The sequence below is a fragment of the Nelumbo lutea genome, chromosome 1 (genome assembly GCF_056320005.1).
Source record: "Nelumbo lutea isolate HS-2025 chromosome 1, American lotus-T2T, whole genome shotgun sequence".
NCBI classification, from domain to species: domain Eukaryota; kingdom Viridiplantae; phylum Streptophyta; class Magnoliopsida; order Proteales; family Nelumbonaceae; genus Nelumbo; species Nelumbo lutea.
Genome location: NC_142684.1, coordinates 160334240 through 160358741, shown reverse-complemented (window position 1 = coordinate 160358741; position 24502 = coordinate 160334240). Strand labels below are relative to the sequence as shown.

The 24502-nt window shown below is 38.7% G+C and overlaps 1 protein-coding gene across 2 annotated transcripts; it reads left to right on the top strand.

Annotated features, from left to right (window-relative positions):
- The first annotated feature begins 611 nt into the window (after nucleotides 1-611).
- On the top strand, nucleotides 612-22572 carry LOC148878730 (heat-inducible transcription repressor). Of its 2 annotated transcripts, none has more exons than XM_088959410.1 (11): nucleotides 612-895; nucleotides 1831-2136; nucleotides 4751-4828; nucleotides 4915-5492; nucleotides 7023-7655; nucleotides 7773-7927; nucleotides 12512-12726; nucleotides 12824-12957; nucleotides 13052-13407; nucleotides 13488-13591; nucleotides 22089-22572. In XM_088959410.1, exons 1-11 carry the CDS (start codon nucleotides 853-855, stop codon nucleotides 22157-22159), a joined length of 2673 nt encoding a protein of 890 aa, XP_088815536.1. In that variant the 5' UTR covers nucleotides 612-852; the 3' UTR covers nucleotides 22160-22572. The 2 variants fall into 2 exon arrangements, with proteins under 2 accessions (XP_088815536.1, XP_088815538.1); XM_088959412.1 differs by having other exon boundaries at nucleotides 612-967.
- Nucleotides 22573-24502: the final 1930 nt, after the last annotated feature.

The following is a 24502-nucleotide window of genomic DNA, read 5'->3' as shown; positions in this document are numbered from 1 at the left end:
TTGCACTTTCTTTGTAACAAAGGATGAACTTGGGATCTGAAGTAAAGCAAGTAGGGTTGAGAAAGTAGTGACGGTGAGAGAGAGAGAGAGATAGGAGTGGGAAGACGAGAAGAATAGGAAGAAGAAGGTGAGGGAGACGAGAGATCGTGAGAAAGGTGAGGGAGATGAGAGATCACTAAGAAATGGAGAAAGGGAGGAAGACAGAGTCACACTATTTCTCTCCTCTTATGTTCATTGTCGCTGGTTCATTTTTCTCAACCCATCCCTCCTCCGTTCGTTGTCAATGGTATGTGGTAACAGTGGGTTCTCTAGTTTTCCATCGGAGTCGCACTGTTTTGGTGCGACCTCAATTCCATGATTTTGAGATTTGATATCCCACATTTTTCTCATCTTATCTCCATCCTACAAATCAAATAGAGCCTTGCAAATCTTGTATGGGTTTTCCTACCTTTCATTTCCTTTCCCTACTTTTTCCTTTAAACCAAACATCGCCCAAGAAGTGATTAGATTTATTACAAGTATGAACTTTATTTAGTTAGCGAAAAACAAAGTATGATTTTATTTACTAATTAATAAAACAAAAATATAAAGTAATTCAGCGGAGACACAGCGGGACTCGTTTCCACTTTCAACTGTTAGTAGTTGGTTTTGATATAAAGCAGAAGAACACTACACAAAACGGGGAGCATAGCAGATAAGGAGGGACGGAGGAAAGTGGACTGAACTCCCTTCTCTCGCTGGGTCAATTGTCTTCTATTTCTGATCTTCTATCCGTATCCATATCCAGGTTTTTTCAACGTTGAAATTCGGTTGAAACTCTAACCTACCAGATCGAGAGAGGTGCGCTTGTTGATGTCAGATCTCCCCTTCCGTGGTCGCGATCGATTTGATTTAGGCAAGATTCTGTTGCTCTAGCTGGAATCGTCGCAAAGTTGGGTTGTTCCGACGAGTTAGGGTTTCCCATTTGGTAGGGTACTTGTGTTTTGAATTGTTTCATTCAAGTCTGTGACGGATTTTATAAATGTGCGGTTTATTCATTGTCATGACATTTCAGGATTTGCTTGTCGAGAGGAATTTCGATACACTGAAAGTTTTCATAACGTGGATGGGCTTGTGTTGGATGATAGAACTATATAATCGAGTCTGGGTTGTTTCACTGTGTCTGATCCTTTTTTTTTTTTTGGGGGGGGGGGGTTGGGGGAGGACGAGAATTCTGTTCTGAGCGACTGTGAATAGTGAGGTTGTAAGCTGGGATTGAAGCCATTACCTCGTGGTGGTAGCTAAGTATATTAAATAAGTGAGCCCTACGTCTCTTATGGAGTCAGGGTAAAATTCATCGGTTTTTGCTTCATTAATATCAACTTGACATTATTGCTGGGCTTCACCACAACCACATAGATGGATGGATACAAAGAAGAATGTAGAAAATTGGAGTTAATAATCGGGTGATGATCCTAAAGAGTTCTGTCCGTTAGCGACTGAAAATAGAAGCTTTCAGTGAACAATAATACAATACAAGTGATATGCATATGGCCACTACGAGTCAAACAACCGGGGAGTAGTTCAGCCACCAAAGTTGGCTGCTATCATTGTTTGTTAAAGCAATTTTCTCCAGTATAAAATCCGTTAAGATTAGGAAGAAAAGGCTTTAACACTTTCTCCAGTGTAGTTTGTTGATGCTCCTACTTTTTTTTTTCATACACGCACGTACATACATATACATATGCACTGTTTACATGTTTAAACCACTCTAAGGCAACTTTCTGAGCACATCAAGAAGAGTTGCAATTTTCCTTGTCAAAATAATAAAATTTCACTGTTACCTTGCAGATAACTTGAGAGGAACAATGAACTTTTTAATGCGAACTGCACAACCTGTGGTTTCGGACCAGCCAGCTGTTAATGAACCCCCCTTGCATCCAAATTCTGCCTTGAAATCGGCAATGACCTTAGAGGGCCTTATTGCTGAAGATCCATTTCCGCAATCATCCATAAGTGTAGATGGTGGTAGAGAGAGTGATGGGGTTGGAGCTGGAAGCAGCACTGTTGTGGGACAAAGTGCAAACCTTCAATTTCCTATCGTTGAGAACTACTCTGTTGTTACTGAAGATGAAGGATGGATTACCATTCCATATAGTATTTACTACACCACTTCATGCTGACCCAAATGCTTATTTTTTATGCCATCTTTTTATTGTTTTGTGTTTTCTGGTTCTCATAATGTCATTAAGTACCTTTTTGTTATCTTTCCTTACAATCTTGAGATTGGTTGGAAAAAATCTCGTTCATTTAACTGGGCTTTTCCTATTTTTGGCATTTTTTTTTCTGGTAGATCTGAGTATTAATTTGTTAGTCCGGTGAAAATATGTAAAAAACATCTGTAAGGTGATGCATTTATATTACTTTTATTTAAAACTAGTGCAGAAAGGAAAGAGTAATAGGATAAAAAAATTTAAAATTCATATGAGACCAAAATCAATTTTTTTTTTTAAATTTTGTTTTTATTCTCCCTTAATTTATTTTTCAGCCATATAATTTGAATTGACTACTAAATTATGTTTTAGAGTGAGACTACACATCTCAAGTTTTAGAGATTTGGCCGTTTCCAGTGTTCTTTTTTTCCTCAAGTCAACAAATTTCATCTCAGTTCATTAGGATATTTCGCATAATGCATCTGGCAATATTTCCCATAATGCATCAGCTTTCATCTTTCAGATTTTTACTACAATCAAAATGTCTTTATATCAGCATGGGGTCTCCCCCCTCCCTTGCATGTTGTTGTTGTCGTGGTTTGCATGGAAATATTATTAACAGTATCTCTTATCCAGTTTTTTAGATGGAGTGTCTTTTGGATTTCAATTCATAATTAAATGGTAGTGTCAGCCAGTTAATTTTGTTGGAGAAGATCTTTTAAATGCCCAATATTTTGTTCTTGTCCATCTATTATTTTCTCATGATTTTGTTCACTTATCTGAATTCTTTATAGGTGATGGTTACTCTAAAAGTCTAAATTCCCCAACAGTTTGTTTGATAGTGTAAAAAGAAAAGGAATTTCATTAGAAGGGAAAGTGCACATAACATCAAGAGTGTTGAGATAACATTCCCAACCTAAGTACATGTATAAATTTATCAAAGAGAAGAAAAATGAAAAAATAATGAGGAAAATCCACTACACATCATCATTGAAAATATGAGAACAGACTGAAAATTTGACCCAATGTTGATTTATCTGCAGCTTCAAGTTCCAGGTGAGCTAGCACATAATCACATTAACATTTCTAATATCAACACATAACCTCTTGCAAACCCAAATTTCCCCCTCAACATGTAAACTGTGTGCTAAATAATTTGTAAAAATCAGTATTAAATTATTCACAAAATAAACATTCTGATGCTTTTTCTTGTGCTATTTCTAATTCTTGATGTGCACTTGCTTAGGATCTTCCTCATCACATCTGTTATAGTGAAAAAACAAAGGAATTCATACAGAAAGTTGGGGAGTGGATTAGCTGAAGACAACATCATACACACCAGGCTGGGCTGCTTATCACGAGTGAACACGCCAGTGCTCACTGTGGGCCCCATCTGTACTGAACACTGGTGTGTTCAACTGTGATAGGGCTCAGCCTGGTGTGTATGATGTTGTCTCCAGCTCATCTGGATTCAGAAAATTGTAAGAGTTTTATGGTAACACTCCCAACCCAAATACAAAGATACATCAAAAAGAAGAAAAAAGAACAAAGAGAAAGACAATCCACTATAAATGTTTTGAAAATTGTAATCATATCATAAATCGTAGAGAAAATACAAAGATACATCAAAAAGAAGAAAAAAGAACAAAGAGAAAGACAATCCACTATAAATGTTTTGAAAATTGTAATCATATCATAAATCGTAGAGAAAGTTGAATTGAATCGAATTGTGAATCGTATTGTAAATCATAAGGTTATTTCTATTTTTTATAAACTTGTCAAAAAATTAAATATAGATATATTAAAAGGCTAAATATATATAGGAAAGTGACTTTACCCTATTTTTAATATATATATATCATATACGTACCTAAAATAATAGAATTTACCACTTTTACAATAGAAGCCTGAGATGATATAATCAAGTTTGACTTGAAAGTCAAACAAATGCACATACAATGGCACTTTAACCTATATATGATGGAAAATAAACTCAATTTCTAGCCTTAAATAACATAAATAAATCATTTTCTAGTAAGGGCTTAAAAGAAAATCTCCTTTGACAAAACTAAATATAAACAAAAACATAACAAAGTAGAGAACTAATTCTGAATTGAATTTATTTGAATCGTATAAATCGTAAGATTTATAAATATGTAGGATTCAAACAAAAATCATAAGATTTTTGCAGAAAAGGATTTGGACATAAGATTCGAATAGAAACCCTTAGGAGTTCACGATTCAAATCGTGAATTGTATCATAAATCGTAAGATTTTGACAACATTTGATCACCACTGACAATATCAAGAGTAGACGAAAACTTTGACCCTATAGCAGATCTCTCTACATTTTTCAATTTCTGGGTTAGCTGACATCTATTTCACAATGAGGTTTCCATTATCAGCATTTGACCTTTTGCACCTCTGCTTCTTTCCTAAACACATAAACATAGTCTGATAAATAATTCATAAACATCAGTACCTTGATTGTTCATAAATATACAAACAGTTATTTCTCCTTCTTTATGGCATTTCTAATTCTTGATATGCACTTGCAGAGGAACTTCCTGATAACTGGAGTGATTCATCAGATATACTCACACTTCGCTCCTTGGACCGCTCCTTTGTTTTTCCTGGTAGTGTATCTTTCTTGAAGTTGGTTGCAACCAATCTGTTAAATTAGAAGTTAGAACTTTGGCCTGACTTCTATTTTCATAACCAGGTGAGCAGATTCATATATTGGCATGCTTATCAACATCTAACCAGGATACAGAGCTTATAACTCCATTCAGGATTGCTGCAGTAATGAGTAAAAAAGGAATTGGACAAAAGACTAAACCAAAATATGACAGTGTGGGAACTGAATCCAGTTCCATCACTGAACAAGGAGAAGCAACTCCTGATAGTCGAAATATAGAACAAAATGGTGACACCCTGCTAACTACAGAGAAAGTTGATCTACATGGGGATATTTCTGCAAGTGAATCTCTTCTCAGAATGGAAGATCAGAAAAGACGAACGGAAGCACTTCTGGAAAGATTTAAAAACTCGCATTTTTTTGTTAGAATCACAGAATCAGATGAGCCATTTTGGTCAAAAAGAAGTTCATCAGGATCATCTTCTGAATCATCTGAGATGGTTGGGGAAAAGTTAACTGCAATTGATTCAGGGACCAGACAATCAAGAAAGGATACTCAACTAAATGCAGTTATAGATAGAGGAAACTTTGATGCAAATGTATCTGGTGGTGTAGCTAGAAATACTGTTAAGTGCTGCTCCCTTTCTAATGGGGACATAGTGGTATGTTTCAAAACACTTTTATGGTTGTACATGAAGTTGGTGTCTTCTTTAGTATGTACCGGCAGTGAATAATAGTTATTTGTTCTCTTGGCTCTTGAGAATATTAGGTCTGGGGCAAACCAAGAGAATAATGGAAAGCCTTTATAGGACATAGGCTCAATTGATGAGAAAATGTTTGAAGTTAAAGGCTTATGCTTTAACAGAGTTTGTGGCCTTACAATCTTAGATGGAGTGAAACACACCTACTAGTAAATGTATTGGGTAATATGGATGGATGATTAAATTATAGATTAAGGGGACTCAAAAGAAAAATATAGATTAGGGGAAGATTTAGTATGTGTTTGGTTCCGTTTACGTTTTTTCATTCAACGTTTGTACTTTATTTGCTTGCAAAACCAAGAAAGGTAATAATTACAATCGTTTATGACAACTAGGTGCCACTAGGCACCACATCAGCGTAACAGTGAAAAAACACTTAACCGTTTGTAGAAGCTTTAAAAAATAACTTCCCCAAACGGTAGGCGTGCACAGAAACCGAAGTCCACTTTTACCATTCTCGATGCATACGGAAGAGGATGAGAGGGGAACTGTTGAAGTGGTGCCTATGCGGCAGCGTTTATTGAATAAACACCCACTGAACCAAACACCCTCTTAGAATAAGCACCTAATCAACACAAGGAAGATGGTGATTGTCTAATTGACATGTTCACAGGAAGATAGACTTGGTTAGGGTGAATGGGTGATTAGTAGGGAAGTTCAAGTTGGTAAGAGATTGGGATTGTTCTTCTTGGGTGGGGAAGAGTTTGCTAGAAAAGTGTTTTTGTAGCTAGAAAAAAGGGATGGAACTATGGATGAAGAAAGTTAATAAGCACTTGATGGCATTTCAGGGGATCAGGTACATTTGGAGATGGGGGTATTGATTGGTTGAGGTTGGAAGTTGGTGGTCTTGGTCTTGTGGGGGTTGGTTGATAGCCCAGGGCTTTGTGTTGTGCCATCAGAGCTGAGCTCTTAACTTTGGCTGGTTGGAGAAACAATTGATGGTGTACTTGTGTTGGGCGGAGGGTTATATGGTTGTCACGTTATTATTGGGGGTGATGTCTCATTGCCATGTTATTTGTAATTCCTTTTAGTCTAGTTTAATTTTTATCTTCACTCTAAAACGATTGAGTTATAAATTGGGGATGGAGGATTCACATCTTTGTGATAACTGATAATCCCTTGTTTTGATTGTTTTTCCTTTATTTTTTTATTCTTTTTCTTATATGTTATCTGCATATTTTTCTTGGTTAAAACCATGGCAGATCCTATATTAGACCAGTCTTAATCATGTGGAATTCATTCTTAAATTATTTTAGAAAATGGACTTTGTGCTAGTTGTAAAACAGTTGGCAATTAACACTTTGCATTCTGTTGTATTTGCTATATAATTGTGTCTTCTTCAGATTTATATTCCTAACTTGCTGTGCTGAAAAACCACTTCTCAGTATAATTGTTTATTCTCATCCTATCTCCTTGTTTGGAAGGACACAGGTGCTTTTAGGAGTGAATGTTGGAGTTGATTTTTTGAAAGATCCCATACTTGAGGTTCTTCAATTTGAGAAATATCGGGACAAAAAATTATCTTACAAGGACGGGGACACTTTCTTTTCAAATCAGGGTGATCCATGTGGGGAACTTCTCAAATGGTTGCTTCCCCTGGATAGAACACTTCCCCCTCCAGCTCGTCCATTATCTCCTCCCTCATTGAGTTCCAGTTCAAGTATTAGCAGCACATCTTACAAGTCCTCATTTTCTGCTTCTTCTGGCTCCCAACTATTTTCATTTGGTCACTTTCGAAGTTACTCAATGTCTTCACTTCCTCCAAATACTTCACCCCATCCTCAAGTTACCACCTCCAATTCTAAACCCACTATTGACCTAGAAGACTGGAATCACTTTCCACCTCAGTGGTTTGTGAAGAGTCAAGAACCTGGAAGTGAGGGCCTTTTGTCATTTAGAGGTGTATCACTTGAACCAGAAAGATTTTCTGTTCATTGTGGATTGGAAGGCATCTATATACCAGGAAAGAGGTGGAGAAGAAAACTAGAAATTATTCAACCAGTAGAAATCCATTCTTTTACTGCTGACTGCAACACAGAGGACCTCCTCTGTGTTCAGATAAAGGTACCACTTATGGGTTTTCACAGATTCAAGATAATCTTAACTGAAAGTGTTTTTCTGGCAGTGTTTTGTAGTTTCATTCTTTTTATGCCAACAACATTAAACATCTTGTTTGTGCAGAATGTTTCTCCAGCACATACACCAGATATTGTGATATTTTTGGATGCTATATCAATTATTTTTGAGGAACCTCCAAAAAGTGGAGTGCCTCTGTCCTTACCAGTTGCATGTATTGAGGCTGGAAATGATCACAGTTTGCCAAATCTTGCCCTCAGGTCAGTGCTTGTTGCATGTGTTTTTTATATAGATTTCACATTTCAGTTGTTGCACTGATAATTGTCAATATCTGTCGTGTGTTTTCCAAGCATTTTTTATCTTTCTTTAATTGTGGTTCGTTGGGAATGGTGGACTAGCCATTGCTTAGTGTGATGGAAAAATCTTGGGCTGACAACTTTTAGAATGGAGGTTTGCATCTGAGGGCAGCCACTTTGTTCAAAAAATGCCAAAAGGTAGGTCTCCCAAGACCCTGGACGGCTGGGATCAACATTGGTTAATGGCCCTTAATCATGGTGCGCTAGAATAACTTCTCAACCATGTCAAGGTGATTTCAGACCATGAAATTTTTGTTTGCCCTTGTAATTTTTCTTTGGCTTTGTACAATTTTTAATTCAGCATGGATGTACACCAAGGCTCTGTTCAACAGGGCTTTGTATTAACCTTTAACAAAAAGGAGAATTTGACTTCCAAATAGTGTTGCATGGGTTATCCTAAATGGATGTCATGTCCACATTGGACATGCATCGTAGTCTGGCACTCCATGGGTTCTTGGGGACACTTCTATGTAACATTTCCTTTTTATGTCCTAGCTTATTTGATATGAATGCATTTTTTTTTTTGTATGAAACATTACTTGGGTAACCAAGGCAACATTTTGGACCTGTTTTTGCAGGTATATAATGTTTGGATTCAAGAAAATGTGAACTACTTGAATAGTATATACTTTTCCATATATGTGTCTGCAAGTCCATGTTTTCTCGTCTCGCTGAGTCAGACAGATTGACACATGCCAGATTCAGGCTCCCATGTCCATTTCCATGCAATACTGCTTCCAAATATTCTCATTCCTACTTAATTCTTTAACCTCAAGGGGAGCGTTTAACTTTTTTGTTTTGACTTCCAACATTCTTAACCCTACAAATCCTTCAAATTTTATTTTCCCTTCTCTCATCTATTGCATGTTCAGTTGTGCATCAAACATGCCACAAAGGTAGTTGCATGAAAAGTGCTAAAAAGAAAAGGTGCACATCAGTTTCTATTGATAATCAAGGTATATAATAAAAAAATGAAGTGTGGGGAACTTCCTTGAAGTTCTTTTGTTTGCATGACCAGCCATGATTTTAGTGTGTCTGTGGGCTGTGGCTTTCCTAAAGGCTATCTTTATTGACCTGTGGTTTTCAAATAAGCAGAAGGAATTGTGCACCAAATAGCTTTGCCTCTCTTGCTTAATCCCTAGAGCTGCTTGCAATTGAAAAAAGCTACTATGGTTCCTGGAAAGCACCATTGTAGCCTAAAGATGCGAAGGGAACTCAATAACAGTTGAGAGTTGAAATGGTAAAGTAGAAAAATGTGATTTGTTGACTCTGGAGTGTTAGAACATAGGATGCTATTGATGTTATTTACACCTATTTCTCTTCTTTGTGGCGGTTAATGGTTAGGCATTTTTCTAAGCACTGATTAATCCATGAAAGTCCCTCTTGGTGGCACATAGGCTCATTAGATCTTGGATGACAATAGTTGTGGTCTAGTTTTCGATCCTCGTCACTCCCATTATAGTTAAATTTCAGCACAAGGTATGGGTAGGGGTGGCAATTTCTCACCCAACCCGCTGAACCCAACCAACCCACCCATTTACTTGGTGAGTTGGAAATGGGTTGATCATCCATTGGGTCAATTTAAATGGGTCGGGCTGGTTGGGTTGTCGATAACCATTGGGTTAACCACTAAAGATACAAGTATGAATTTCTTAGCTATTTTTTTTAATTTTCTTCATTTGAGTAAAATTATTTATAATTAATTTTACTGACTCGAGTAAAATTATTTATAAAGATACAAGTATGAATTATTGAATTAGTTTTGCCTCGAATCAATACACTTCTCCCAAATCGACATAAATCCAAATCAACCTGACTCGAGTTTGGATCAGTTCAGGCCGGTTCGATCCATTTGGGTTGGTCAGTCTAGTTTGAATCGGGCCAATCTCGTCCAACCCGAATGCAGAGTAGTCATTGACGGATGGCTCGACCTAGATCCGGACTAGCACCACCGAATTGACCCAAATAGGCTTGGGCTTCTTGTTCTAACCCGGTTTGGATCAGTTGGTTTGGTTTGAGCTCATGCAAAACGACTTGACCCGAATTTGGATGGGCCTGGTTTGCTTGCCTTGACCTGGTTTGAATCGGTTGGCTCAATCCCAAACCGTGCACAACCCGATATGGACTGTCTCAAGCCAATCCGCCATTTCATTGATAAAGTACGTAAGATAAGAAGGGAACATGAGATTTTTTTATTTTCCTAATTTCACGAAATAAGGGATTCACTCTTTTATTCTGTTGATAGAGGGTTCATGATTAGTAATCATGAAAATAGGTAAAAAAATGGATCAGGAGGAAAAAAGTAATTCTCCGAAGCTTCTGATTCTTCCTACAATTGGAAATGGTTTAGTCCAACTGGATCAATCCAATTCCAAACAGTTCAACCACTCTTGGTGTGATTAGCTCAAAGACAAACCTAGTTAGATAGTTCAAGTTGGTCTGACCGATTTGAACCTAAGTGGTTAGGTCAAACCCGAAACCCAAACATAGTTAAATGGCTTCAAGTGATTAATTGCCTTTCATTCTCCTTGTAAAAATAATATGCATGTAATGTGATTTTAACCTTCACCACTTGAACTACTATCACCACCAAGCTATGACCAACTTATTTGTCAAAAGGGAGTTAGTTTTTAGTTTTAAGTACATAAATATAAGATTAATGGGTTAGGCGGGTTGGATTGGGTCAAGGTGGGTTTGGGTTGAACCAACCCATTTAATTTTATATAACTGGGTCATTAATGGGTTGGCGGGTTAGATGGGTTGGGTTGAATCTCAACCCAACCCGCCCAATTGCCACCGCTAGGTATGGGTGGATCTGCGCTTGTCTATGCTTCAAGCTTGATGGGCTTTCATGTGGAGGGGTGTGCTAGAGAATAAAAACTTATTCAAGGACCTCACCTAATAGATTAAGTTTTCTAGCTGAATGGTTCTCTGGCAATACTCCTCAACCCACCACCTCTAGCTGGTGCACAGCTGTAACACATGCATTTTCTCTACCATGATATGAAGATGAACATGGAAAGTATTAATGTGTGAAACACAACCACCAGTCATAAACCTAGAAGGGGTGAGCGATGGGTTTTGGTGATTGCCAAGTAATATAAATGTGGCAAGAAGAGGCCGGTTGGAGGAACAGGGGATAGTCTCGTTGATGATCTGGTACATTTGTGAAGAGTGGTGATGGCTGCTTCTCACAGGTTGTTAATGAACCTGTGGTGATTTGCTTTTCTTCTGAGTCTAGAAGGGTGGATGTGGCTTCTCAAGAATCTGGATATGAAATTGGAATCCCAGCTTTGTTGGGTACTGAGGAGGTTGTCCCTAAGGGGTCTGAGATGTTGGGGAGGAATTGGAAGAAGGTGGGAAAGGTCGTTCCTTCGGTGCTAAATCTGAGACTGAAAATGTGACCGGAGAAAAGGAGACTACAGATGGTGGCGGAAATGTTGGTGGTAAGGAGGAGTCATATCGACGGCCATTTTTGCTTTAAGGAGGTGAAGGTTGGAAGGCTGGGTGTTGACTTGGGTCAAAGAAGCAAAACCAAGGAGAAGGAGAAGGAGACACCTATTGAGGTGACTGTTAAACATGCAGTTCAAGAAATCATAATGTCATGCATGTGACAAAAACTTTTTCTAGACTGAAGCTTGGTCTGGTCAGAACAGGCCCTACAAAGAATTATAAATGGGTCTATAGGAGAAAAGGTGCGAAAGGTATTGGGTCAGTTGGAATTGATCATAGGGGGTCAATGATGCAGGCTCAATCATTGGGTTCCCACTTGGGGGAGAAACAACAAGAAGACAAGGTGAGTGTTGACGATCCTGATGTTGATGAGAATTTGTCGTCAAACTGGCGATGATAAGGATGATGCTTCTGGTTGTGTGCCTCTCCAGAAATAGTAGAAAGAGAGGACACAATTGGTAAAAGTCTGGGTTTATTATTATTATTTTTTTGGGTGGTGAGGAGCTTTCTAGAAGGACCTTAGAAGAGTTTGAGAGGAGGAAAAGGGATGAGAAGTTGAAAAGAAAAGTTTGTTTAGGAGGCAAAGAATGGGACGAGGATGATTCAGGGCAGGAAAATGCACTCGTGGATGACTTTGTCTGTTTCACAAGCCTAGGATTTGTTGGATCAATGTCTAGCTGGTGGTTGCCTTGGTTCAAGGGGTTTCTTTTTATTTTCTGGGTTCTTTTGTTGTCTCTGGCTGAGTTCGGTATTTTGAGTCTTTAGGTCTTTTGTCTGTGTGTTTTTGGGTTTTGTTATGGGATGTTGCTGTCTCTGTTAGGGTTCTCTGGCTGTGTGTTGCTTTCGGGTGATACCTTATCACCTTTATATTGTATTTCTTTTTCTTTTTAATGAAATTTCTCTTTATTCTTCAAAAAAAAAAAAAAACATAGTTCTAGCCTTCTAATACCATATTTCTGAAAAGATTATGGTCTTTGGTCTTCTTGTTCTAGTGAACTCTGATTTTCTTTTTTTTTTATTATTTTTATATGGCAGGAGAGGTGAAGAGCACTCTTTTATTCTCAAACCAGCAACTTCAATGTGGAAGAACCTTAAAGGTCACAGGGAAAGAAATTCTCAGCCATCACATTTACAGGCTGGAAGTGCAGCAACAAGTAATCACCTACCCTTTAAGCTTGGTGAAGGAAGGAAAGTTTCTTCAAGTGCTGATCGCTATGCAGTTTTGGTGTCATGTAGATGCAACTACACTGGTATCTTGTAATTTTTTTTGACTAAATCCTTAAAAGTATGGATAGTAGTATCTCTATTTATATGTTTTTTTTTTTTGTTTTTTTTTTTTAATTTCAGAATCAAGGCTGTTTTTCAAGAAACCCACAAGTTGGCAACCACGTGCCCCAAGGGATCTCATGATCTCCGTTGCATCTGAAATGTCGGAACAAACTTCTAGGCCTGATGGAAGAGTTTCTCAGCTTCCAGTTCAGGTTTCATCCCTGACTTGTTCAGCATTTTTTACTTCTGCTTTTGTCAAACATTGAACTTGCAATCTAACTGCTGGAATATTTCTAATACTTACAGGTTTTAACTCTTCAGGCTTCAAATTTAACATCAGAAGATCTAACCTTAACAGTTCTTGCTCCAGCTTCATTTACCTCACCCCCTACAGTTGTCTCCCTGAATTCTGCACCATCAACACCAATGAGTCCGTTTGTTGGTTTTTCTGAGTTTGCAGGAAGAGTGGGTGGTGAGAGGCGTGGTAATGGTGTGCAGAGGTTGAGCTCAACTCCTCTTGTACCTGATAATCAAAAGGAGAGTGCTAATGATGGAGGAAGATTTGCTTCCTCTAATGATCAGGCTGTTTCTGTCTCTGATGTCATTCCAAGTTCTGGTTTGGGCTGTACACATTTATGGTTTCAGAGTACAGTTCCTTTGGGGTAAGATAATCTACTACTTGTTGCGGTGCCACTGTTATTTTGGTTAAAAAGCATTGAAAATTCACATTTTGTTGTTTCAGATGCGTTCCTTCTCGGTCCACTGCTACTGTTAAGCTTGAGTTGCTCCCCTTGACAGATGGAATTATTACACTTGATACTCTGCAGATTGATGTTAAAGAGAAAGGTATGCGTATGCTATGTTATACACTTACGGTGTAACAAGGCTTGTTAGTTTTCATATGAAAACTCAATGTATGAGCTGTTTAGACCTTTATAATTAGGAAGCTACAGTGTTATATTTTTGCTATTACCAATGAACATGATCTGCTTGAAAAAGTTTGGGTACATGATAGTCTTTTATTTTGAGAGTGAGTTGTCTTTAGGTCTTGTTATAATTCGGCCTGCCTTTGAGTTCTGTTTGTCTGTTAACAGTCAAGAAGAAAGAGGAAGAAGGAAGGAGAGAGAGAGAGGAGGAAAAAAGAAGAGAAGAAAAGTCTGGTTCGAATTAGGGAAAAATCACTCTCCCATTCGACCAGACATGTTTTTATATTATTAATATAATGGAAAAGACACAAGTGCCCTTTATTAAGTAAGAGACACTAGTTCTAACATAATATTATAGATCAGCATCCTCAACATAAGTATAAAGGCAAAAATACCCCTACGCTAACACTCCCCCTCAAGCTGGTGAATATATATCATATAATCCCAGTTTGTTACATATGTAGTCCACTCTTCCCCGACTCAACCCTTTTGTAAATAAGTCTGCCTACTAGTTTCCCATATTAACGTATGTAGTGTCTATCACTCCATTCAGCACCTTCTTTCTCACAAAGTGATAGTCAACCTCAATGTGCTTGGTTCTTTCATGAAACATCGGATTAGAAGAAATTGAACTGCAACCTGATTGTCACAATAGAGCTTCATTAGAGTACTAACGTTGTACCCTATCTCCTGTAGAAAGTTCCTTAGCCACACTAATTCACAAGCAGTATGTGCCATAGATCTATATTCTACCTCTGCACTGCTTCTTGCCACCACTGTCTGCTTCTTTTCCATGTCACCAGATTACACCCTAGAAAAGTGCAATAACTTGTGGTACGCCTATCAGACATAGAACCGGCCCAGTCAGCATCAGTATACCCTCTATTTCAAGTTTTCCACCACTTTTGTATATCAAGCCACGACCAGGGGCTCCTTTTAAATACCTCACAATTCTTAGAACCGCATTCCAATGAGGAACTAGAGGTTTCTGCATGAACTAAGTTACCACACTAACCGCAAATTAAATGTCTGGCCGAGTAATGGTTAAGTAGTTCAGTTTACCTACAAGTTGTCAGTATCTGTTTGGGTCTTCAAACACTTCACCTATATCATTGCTCAGCCTAGTATTTGTTTCCATAGGTGTCTCAGTTGGTTTAGCAACTAACAAACTTGTTTCTTCCAGCGAATCAAGCACATATTTCCTTTGACACAAATTAATACCATGCTTAGATCTTGCTACCTCTATGCCCAAGAAATATTTCAATTTACCAATGTCCTTTGTCTGAAAATGTTCCTTTAGAAAAGTCTTCAACCTATCAATGCCATCATTCCCGGTAATAACAATATCATCTATATACACCACCAATAGTATTTTTCCTGTCGGAGAGTCATGATTGAAGACGGAATGATCAACTTGGCATTGTTTCATACCAAACTTCTTTACCACCTCATTGAACCTACCAAACCATGCTCGAGGAGACTATTTAAGCCCATATATAGCTTTCTTTAGTTTGCATACCTTACCATCCTCCCCCTGAGCAACAAACCCAGGTGGTTGCTCCATGTAGACCTCCTCGAGCAAATCACCATGCAAAAAGGCATTTTTGATATCAAGCTAATATAGGGGCCAATCATACATAGCTGCAAGAGAGATCACAACACGAACCGACCCTATCTTAGCAATCAGGGAGAAGGTCTCTGTGTAGTCAATAGCATAGGTTTGGGAGTACCCTTTTGCAACCAATCGTGCTTTCAGGTGCTCGACACTACCATCAGGCAAATACTTGATGGTATAAACCCACTTACAACTAACAGCCTGCTTCCCAGGAAGAAGAGTGGTGAGGTCCTAAGTATGATTATGACGTAGAGCTGAGAGCTCTTCTTCCATTGCACGACACCATCCTGGAGAGGCAAGGGCTTCCTGGACATCCTTAGGGACAACGCCTGAGGATAACAAAGAGATAAACTGGCGATGGGAGGTGGAAAGGTGAGTAAGGGAAACATGACTAGAAATAGGATGAAGGGTGCAAGTGCGTTTACCTTTTCGCAAGGCAATGGGAGATCAAGATCAGATACTGGGTTCGGGCCTGGAGCCAAAGGAGTAGCAGTCGGTACACGTGGGCGATGTGTATACACTTGACGGATAGGTGGGCGGTCAACAGGTGGTGGAACTAGAGGCAAGGACTTAGTCACGGCTAGAACAAGGGGAAGAGGATCGACAACTGGAAGTGGAAGAGGAGGAGGCGATGAGGAAGAAGCACCACCGAACCCCAAGAAGAACGGAGTTGACTCAAAGAAGGTGACATCAACACACACAAAGGAACGTCGAGAACTAGGATGGTAACACTTATACCCTTTCTGGGTCTGGGAATAGCCAAGGAAGATGCACTTAAGGGATTCTTGCATCTAACTTGTCGTTCCCGGGGCCCAGATTATGGACGAAGCAGATACACCCAAATACCCGAGGAGAAAGCGGAAACGGAGACAAGGTGGGAAACAAGACATTAAATGGGGAATGACCATGAAGGATAGACGTGGGCATCCGATTAATCAAGAAGCAAGAGGTAAGCACCGCATCACTCCAAAAAGGGTTTGGGAACATTCATGTGATGCATGATGGATCGTGCTGTTTCTAAGAGATGCCGATTTTTTCTCTCAACCACCCCATTTCGTTGTGGGGTGTAGGTACATGAGGTCTGATGTATAATGCCATGTTGGTCCAAGTATTCTTGAAATGATGAAGATAAATATTCACGGTGAAAAATTTTAATGTGAACACCAAATTGATTGCGAATCTGAGCATAAAATTTCTGGAAGATGGTAAACAATTCACTTTTTTCTTTCATTAAATAGAGCCACGTCATCCTTGAAAAGTCATCAACAAAAATAACAAAATATCTATATCCATTGTATGACATCACTTTATAAGGACCCCAAACATTTGAGTGAATCAAAGAAAAAGGACTCGACACGCGATTATCAACCCTAGAACTAAAGGGAAAACGATGGTGTTTCCCAAACTAACACGATTCACAATCTAAAACAGAAAGTTGACTCAACGAAGGAACCAAAGATTTCAAAACTGGAGAGCTGTTGATGTTCTTCCATCACCGTCAAGATAATACAGTCCCCCGGCTTCATGCCCTCCACCAATCTTCATCCTCGTCTTGAGATCCTGAAAAACACACATAGAAGGGTAAAAGGTAATGGAACAATTAAGTGACTTGGTCAGCTTACTAACAAACATAAGATTAAACGGAAATTTAGGGACATACAAAATTGAGGACAAGGATACAAGGTCCAGGTCAACATTACCAACACCACAAATGGAGGATGTGAAACCATTAGCAAGGGTAACAGATTGTGATGTTGAGTAATGAGAGAGGGAAGAAAACACACCTGGAGTTCCAGTCATGTGATCGGAGGCTCCAGAGTCAATAATCCAGGGATTGGGTGTGGATGCCAAACAAGCCATTCCTAAATGTGCGAAAGTAGCTGTGTTCTGCTGAGATGTGGATTGGACAAACCTCTCATACTCATCACGGGGAACACTCACCATCTCCTTCTCGGGACCATCTATGAATGTAGGAGGAATCTGATCAGCTGAACGATTCTTTTGTCTAAAACTGGAACTGGTATCACTAGTCATGGCAGGATTGGCCCAGGTTGAGGGTGGACCATGCAAGTCATAACAATAATTAATGGTATGTCCATCCATACCACAATGAGTACACCTCCTCGGACCCGAGCCACGTCCTCTACCATGGGCTCCCCCTGAATCTCTGCCTCCAGTACGACCACCACCACGGTTATATGTAGGTCCACCATTACCACTCCGGCGATATACCAGACCACTTTTACCATCACAGCCAGACTGAGCTCCTCGAGCTCCACCTCTAACACCACAGCCTCTCGACACTGCAAAGGCTAATCTATCTGAGACATTAGAGTTCTCAGTAGATCCAATAGAAGTCCTCCGAAGTCGAGCAAACACTTCTTCTAAAGAAGGAAGAACTGATCCTCCTAGTATCTGAGCCCGTACTGGTTCATACTTAGATTTCAGTCCCACCAAAAATCGAGTCACATCAAGTTGTTCTCTCTGTTGTTGCTGAATCTTGTCATCAGAAGTGAGGGGGTGATAAACATTCAACTCATTACGGATGTTTCTCATATTGGCATAGTACTCCTCAAGACTCTGACTACCCTGCTGCAAATTGAAGTATTCCTATACAACTGATATACCCTAGTTGTATTGTCTTGACCAGAATACATTTTCTTACCATGGTCCTACACATCTTTGGCAGTGTCAAGAAACATGAAATTTACACAAATCCTGGGTTTCATACTATTCCATAACCACGTGATAATTTGTGCATCCTTTTGTTCCCAATCTTCATACTCATGAGAATCAGTGGAGGGTTTCTCCTCTCTTATGTGTTTCACCTTCTTCTTTACCTTCAGAAAAACTTCTACTGATTTAGCCCAAGGACATAATTCTCCCCATTCAGTTTAATGGAGGTCATTTGAACATTCAGGTAGTCAGTAGGTATCAGCACATTAGATTTGCTATCACTGTTATCTCCCATTGCTGAATTCTGTTATAACTGAATTCTGCACACTTGCTGAACTCTGTTATCACCGAATTCTGCACACTGCACATGACTTGATCACACTGGTTTCAGCACTTGTTATTGCTGAAAGTTGCACTCGTGACACCACAAACCCTACCCTACAGCTACCTGAAATCTCACCACTATATGAGCACCACTTCTCCTTCAAATCACACAAAAAACAGCATAAACCCTAGCACACTACAGTCTGAAATCCCATCATACGATCTGAAACATACTTCCTATTTGATTCATAACAGAAAATATGCATGGAAATCTCTTACCTCATCACCTGAAAGGCAACCACACGAGAAGAAAATCAGTTCACACAAGACACCCACTGCACCACACGAATCGGCCCTACATCGATTAGGGGAGGGCTTAGAAAACCACAGCAACTGACCACACAAGACACAACTGGAGGCATAGAAACCTCCAAGGGAAGAGGACGATCACTCCTTTTCAGCCCTTTCCCTGATCTCCAATCGATGGCAGGGAAATCAAGGGAAAACCCTAGATTGAGTGCGCAGAGAACATAAATCTAGGTAGATCTGAGTTGCTTAGTTGTGCTCTGATACCATGTTATAATTCGGCCTGCCTTTGAGTTCTGTTTGTTTTGTTAACAGTCAAGTAGAAAGAGGAAGAAAGAAGGAAGAAGGAGAGAGAGAAAGGGGGAGAAAAGAAGAGAAGAAAAGTCTGGTTTGAATTAGGGAAAAATCACTCTCCCATTCGGCCAGACATGTTTTTATATTATTAATATAATGGAATAGACACAAGTGCCCTTTATTAAGGGACACTAGTTCTAACATAATATTACAGATCAGCAACCTCAACATAAGTATAAAGACAGAAATACCCCTATGCTAACAGGTCTCAAGAAGTAATTTATGCATGCATGCAAACACAGTGGAACACCTTGTTTTTTTGTTTTCCTGATAAGCAATGTGACATCAAGTTTTATTTATATCAATAACAACTTTAAAAGAGTAGTGAAAGAAAAGCAGCATGATGCTGTCCAAAACCCTTTTCTTTAACTTTCTTCCCATTTACAAGTAAGCACCCAGCCCTAGTTCACCTACACCAAATCTTCCATTGTGATTCCCAACCTTGCAAGAGAATTCAGGTTGGTTGCCAGTGCTCTAGCTTGTCTAGCCAGGCATCTCAATACTCCAAAGCACCTCCTTCCCTTTTTAGCTGATTAATGACAACTTGACAGTCCCCCTCAACTTGAAAATCTGTCGATCCGGCTGATGAGGAACCTGTAATCTGTCAAAGCAAAGTTTCGGCAATAAAAAGAAAGCGAGAAAGTACTCACCTTGGACTGATAAAAAAGCAAATCCCCACTTCACTGTTTGGCTGAGATTAGATTAGAAAAAACCTCACTGGTAGGGTATTTTATTTTGTAACTGCATGTACAATTATTTTTTCTGTAAAAAATAAGATCAGAGTGTTCCTAATAGAAGAAAAGAAAGACATTATTACCCTGCTGACCAACACTTGCAATCTCATCTAAACAATGTCAACATAGATCAAACACCATGATTCCTCAACACTCCTCAAGTTGGTGAGTTTATATCATGTAATCACAACTTGTTACAAATGAAGTCAACCTGAGGTCCATTCAAAGTTTTGCTGGCTCTGAAACCAACAAAACTTCAAATCTCCGACAATGGAGTCTCTGCAACTCACCTTTCTTCACGAAAGAGAATCTGAACTCTCTGGGTTTTGGTCTCACGGCTTTGCTGTCTCTGAAAGCGATCTCTAATGTCCTCTTCCGAGTGAGCTGTAACATTTTCAGTAAAAAAAAAAAAAAAGATAGCCAAGTAGAAGATCAAGAATCTGCCCCCCCTCCTCTTCTTCCTCTCTGTCTCTCTCCTTTTCAAGAGTTCGGTGGTCTAACTAAAAGGGGGAAGGTAGCATGGAATATTACTCCTGCAGCAGTTTTTTGGTGTGTATGGCAGGAGAGAAACTCAAGGATGTTTAAAAACAAAAGCAGCTTGGTAGACTCAGTTTTTAAGTAGGGGGTGGGGGTTTAGGAATGTATGGGCATTGGCTGTGTATACCCCCTTTGTATAGCAGCTTGTTATACTTGTTTTGGTTTTTTCAATGAAATTATACTTTACTTTTTCTCAAAAAAAATGTTTTGTCCTCTCATGGAATACCGGATTAGAGATTAGAAATAATGTGTGTCAGCTTGATTATCACGGTGGAGACTCATAGGAAGTCCTTGTAAGCTGCGAACTAAAAGCAAAGTTTTCCTTTGACTTTCCCCAGCACCTCTTGCTTGGAACAAATATTCTTAAAGATCCAGGCATTTCTCTCAACCCAGACACCAAAAGACAGTCATAGGATCTAGGCCACAGCTACTTTCCCTTTTTTACTTAAGCACCCAAGCTGCTGACCACCCAAAAGGTTCAAACACTGTGTTCAACACGTAGCTTTAAGGGGCAATGCAAAAACAAATAGTTTGCTGTTTTTTGTTTTTTGATCAACAGCAGAAAATTTTATTAAAAAGAGAAATGCAGCTTACAAAGGAAACAAATGGGAGAGATAAAAACTCTTAACCCTCCCCAAGAAAGCCAAAAAAACAGTTACAGCACTGCCCAAAACAAATGTTCCCTTCCCACCCCTTGTTTAGCCAGAGTATCTGCAAAGGAATTTGCAGATCTCTTCACCCATAACAAATGGTTTGCTGTTTCCACCTCAGCAGAACTGAAAGCACACTCCACAATTCAAATTCAGCCTCCTGCTCTGAATTTTGTCACAAGTCAAACCATTTTTGTTAAGCTGCTGTCCACTCAAGGAGCTAACTTTTGAAGGAGCTCCAGATTAAATTCTTTTGGAACTTTGAATATTAGCTTTTCTTTAAGGGGCAATGCAAAAACAAATAGTTTGCTGTTTTTTGTTTTTTGATCAACAACAGAAAATTTTATTAAAAAGAGAAATGCAGCTTACAAAGGAAACAAAGGGGAGACATAAAAACTCTTAAACCTCCCCAAGAAAGCCAAAAAAACAGTTACAGCACTGCCCAAAACAAATGTTCCCTTCCCACCCCTTGTTTAGCCAGAGTATCTGCAAAGGAATTTGCAGATCTCTTCACCCATAACAAATGGTTTACTGTTTCCACCTCAGCAGAACTGAAAGCACACTCCACAATTCAAATTCAGCCTCCTGCTCTGAATTTTGTCACAAGTCAAACCATTTTTGTTAAGCTGCTGTCCACTTAAGGAGTTAACTTTGGAAGGAGCTCCAGATTAAATTCTGTTGGAACCTTGAAATGTTAAGATGTCCATATTGCCCCCTGGTTCTTTCTAGAGATATTTCCGAGTGACTGTTACCTCCTAATAAAATGTCAAAAATAACCTTCTTGAAATTTTATAATGTATATGACCATAATACCCACTATCCTTATCTATTTAATGCAGTTTTAATCCACGAGGTATAATTCTTATGCAGAAGTTGCAAGTTCTGGGTTAAGCAAGACAAATGCCCCCTACATGTTGTTTCCTTCAGAATGTTTTCTTTCTTTCTTTCTTTCTTCTTCAGAGTGCATACTGTTCATCTTGAACTAAAACAATCCTACCCAGGGTTATGGCCCTAGGGCATTTTTCTAATTGTACATTGCAATCTTATGTTGTTTCATGCGGATGCCTATGGTGTGAAGTGCAAATGATATATGCCTCGAAGTTTGTCAGAGGGAACTGTCTGAATAATTTGCTTCCAGTTTTTAACCCCAAATTCTGTTTGGTAAATGATAAACACATAAGATGTTCTAAATTCTAATTGGAAAGCATATTTACAATGCAGGTCTTACCTATATCCCGGAGCACTCTCTAAAGATCAATGCAACTTCCAGTATTGCAACAGGGATCATGTGATATTTCAATCGCATTCACCTTTTTCTGAATATATTCTTGCCAACATGTTCATTTTACAGTTAGCAGATTTGTTCAGGCAGTTTAACAGCTATATACTGTGGATGGTTATCATCAAGGAAATGCCGATGGTTTAAATCTTTCTTGAGGAGTGCATGGGAGCTGAAATGTTAAAATTCTTTCCAGAAATAGGACCCGATCTATTGGAGGCAGTTGAGTGGTCCCATGTTCATTTAATCCATAGATTTGATATTGTAAACCATCACCTGAGAATGACATTTATTCCCAATTCCCTTTGTGCAGGGAAAAAGATAATCAGAATGTATACCACCATGTAAAAGGATAGAGTTCTGTGAATGTAGCACTCATTTTTATCCCAAATAAAATCAGATACTCCATAATGTTTTCGATTTTAAGGATGGGTTAGGATACCTTGCATATATTTTCTAGAATTACTAAGTTACTTGTGTTGGACCATGACACTGATGATTGACAATGGAGATTTTCCTTATTGTCAAGTAAATCCACTATAAAGAATTGAAGCTTTATCTTAAACATATTTGACAGGTCACAATCACAAAAGTCGTGATGAAGTTTTTGGTAAATATTCCATTACCCCTATTGTTATGGAGTTTTCATAAGGTTACTAGTATTCTCATGCTTGTCAGACTTGCCAGGGATATGAATCAGAAACCACCTCCACACTGATATTTGATGCTATTTCTATTGGAAATTTGAAAATGCTATTCCTATTACCATCTCTCAACCAGAACTGACATGCTATGTTTTTGTAATCATCTTAAGTGCACACAATAGCAAGTGCAGCTTCAGAATTAGTGGTTAAGTGTAGGCAGAAATTGCTCCTATATACTCTAGCACTGCAGGTTGCAAAGTGCGAGGAAAATTGTATATATATATATATATTGCAAGCACTGGTTGTCAATCTGAGTGTCGTTCACCACTCTTGTCTGCCTCTTGAGAGCTCATCAGCCGATCCAGTTTGAAGGATGATGATTGATCATAGCGTATGATACGGCTGGTTTTCCATTGACTGTTTCACTGTGCTGTGATTTTTTTTATTTATTTTTTATTTTAAGTTAACAAGGGCATCAACTTTTGAAAAGTTTTTTAAAGTCCTGGCTAAGTGATCTATCATCGTTTTAAAAATCGACTCGGAAATTGAACCGTTTTGACTATCTGTTACTGGGTCAAACTGTTCGACCATCCAGTCCAAACCCTGGTCGGATGGCTTTGGGGTTCAAAACCTGATCAGAGCCATGACCGGTTCTTGAGTCAACCGGTCCAACTGTCTGGTCCGGTATGGTTTTCAAAACCACGACCTGATCACTTAATTCACATGTTCCTGTTTAACAAATGGTTCGGACATCTAGATTGACCGCTTAGGGTGAGCATTGTTTGGTTAACAAAAAAAATCAATTTGGGTTTCAGTTTTTAAGTTAAAATCTGTGCCCCACAACGTTCCACAGCACATCTCTGCCCTGTATTGTGAACAAGAGAGGTCCCAATACACGGCAGGATGTGTTGTGGGACGTTGTGGGGTGCTAAGCGCCCTTGTGGCGCACAGATGTGAACTCTCTGTTTTCTGATTTGGAATGTTGTTTAACTGAATTAACTAAGTTTTATTATATACAATATATTTAATATAATATTAATGATGTTTAAATCAAATTTTCACCTCTACGAGCACTTGCATGAAATAAAGAATCTAAACATAACCTAAAAGCAAAAGGCGCTGAATTGCTATTCATTTGCCAAATAGAATCTTTATTTTATATAACCTAAATGAAATTTTATAATCTTTAATCTTTCCCTTTTCATCTTTTAACCATTAACATTATAAATTTAATTAAGTATGATGATGCCATTGAACTTTTTTCATATTTGATTTTTTCATTTTCTTTTTTCATATTTGATACTAAACATGTAATCATTTACAATGGTGCCACTAGTTACAATTTATAATGATGTCATTAAACTTTTACCTTTTTCATATTTGTTAAAAATTGTCTTTATCTCTCATTTTATTTATAATCGGGCCGTGTTGGGTCATGCCATGCAGGCCATGCCATGCGGATTATGCTTCCCTCCCCTGGGATACTTTAGGGGGTCGGCCTGGCATAGCCTCAACCCAAGCCCGCACAGGCCTATGTCATACTGTGAGCCGAGCTGGTCCGCGGGCCAAGTCTTAGGATAGGTGGAGCCACAAATCGGGCTCAGTCATGTTTTTATAAATTAAAAAATAGATAAAATTTAAAAAAAATCTTAAATTTTTATTTTATATGAATTTTAATGTGTACACTTGTTTATATATGCAATAATAAATTG

What these genes read in the sequence shown, in the direction of transcription:
- LOC148878730 (XM_088959410.1), top strand. Translation starts at nt 853, where the DNA reads ATGTCAGATCTCCCCTTCCGTGGTCGCGATCGATTTGATTTAG. An exon ending in CCGCTCCTTTGTTTTTCCTG is followed by an intron (nt 4,829 to 4,914) that starts GTAGTGTATCTT and finishes TTTCATAACCAG; the next exon opens with GTGAGCAGATTCATATATTG. An exon ending in TTTCTCAGCTTCCAGTTCAG is followed by an intron (nt 12,958 to 13,051) that starts GTTTCATCCCTG and finishes TAATACTTACAG; the next exon opens with GTTTTAACTCTTCAGGCTTC.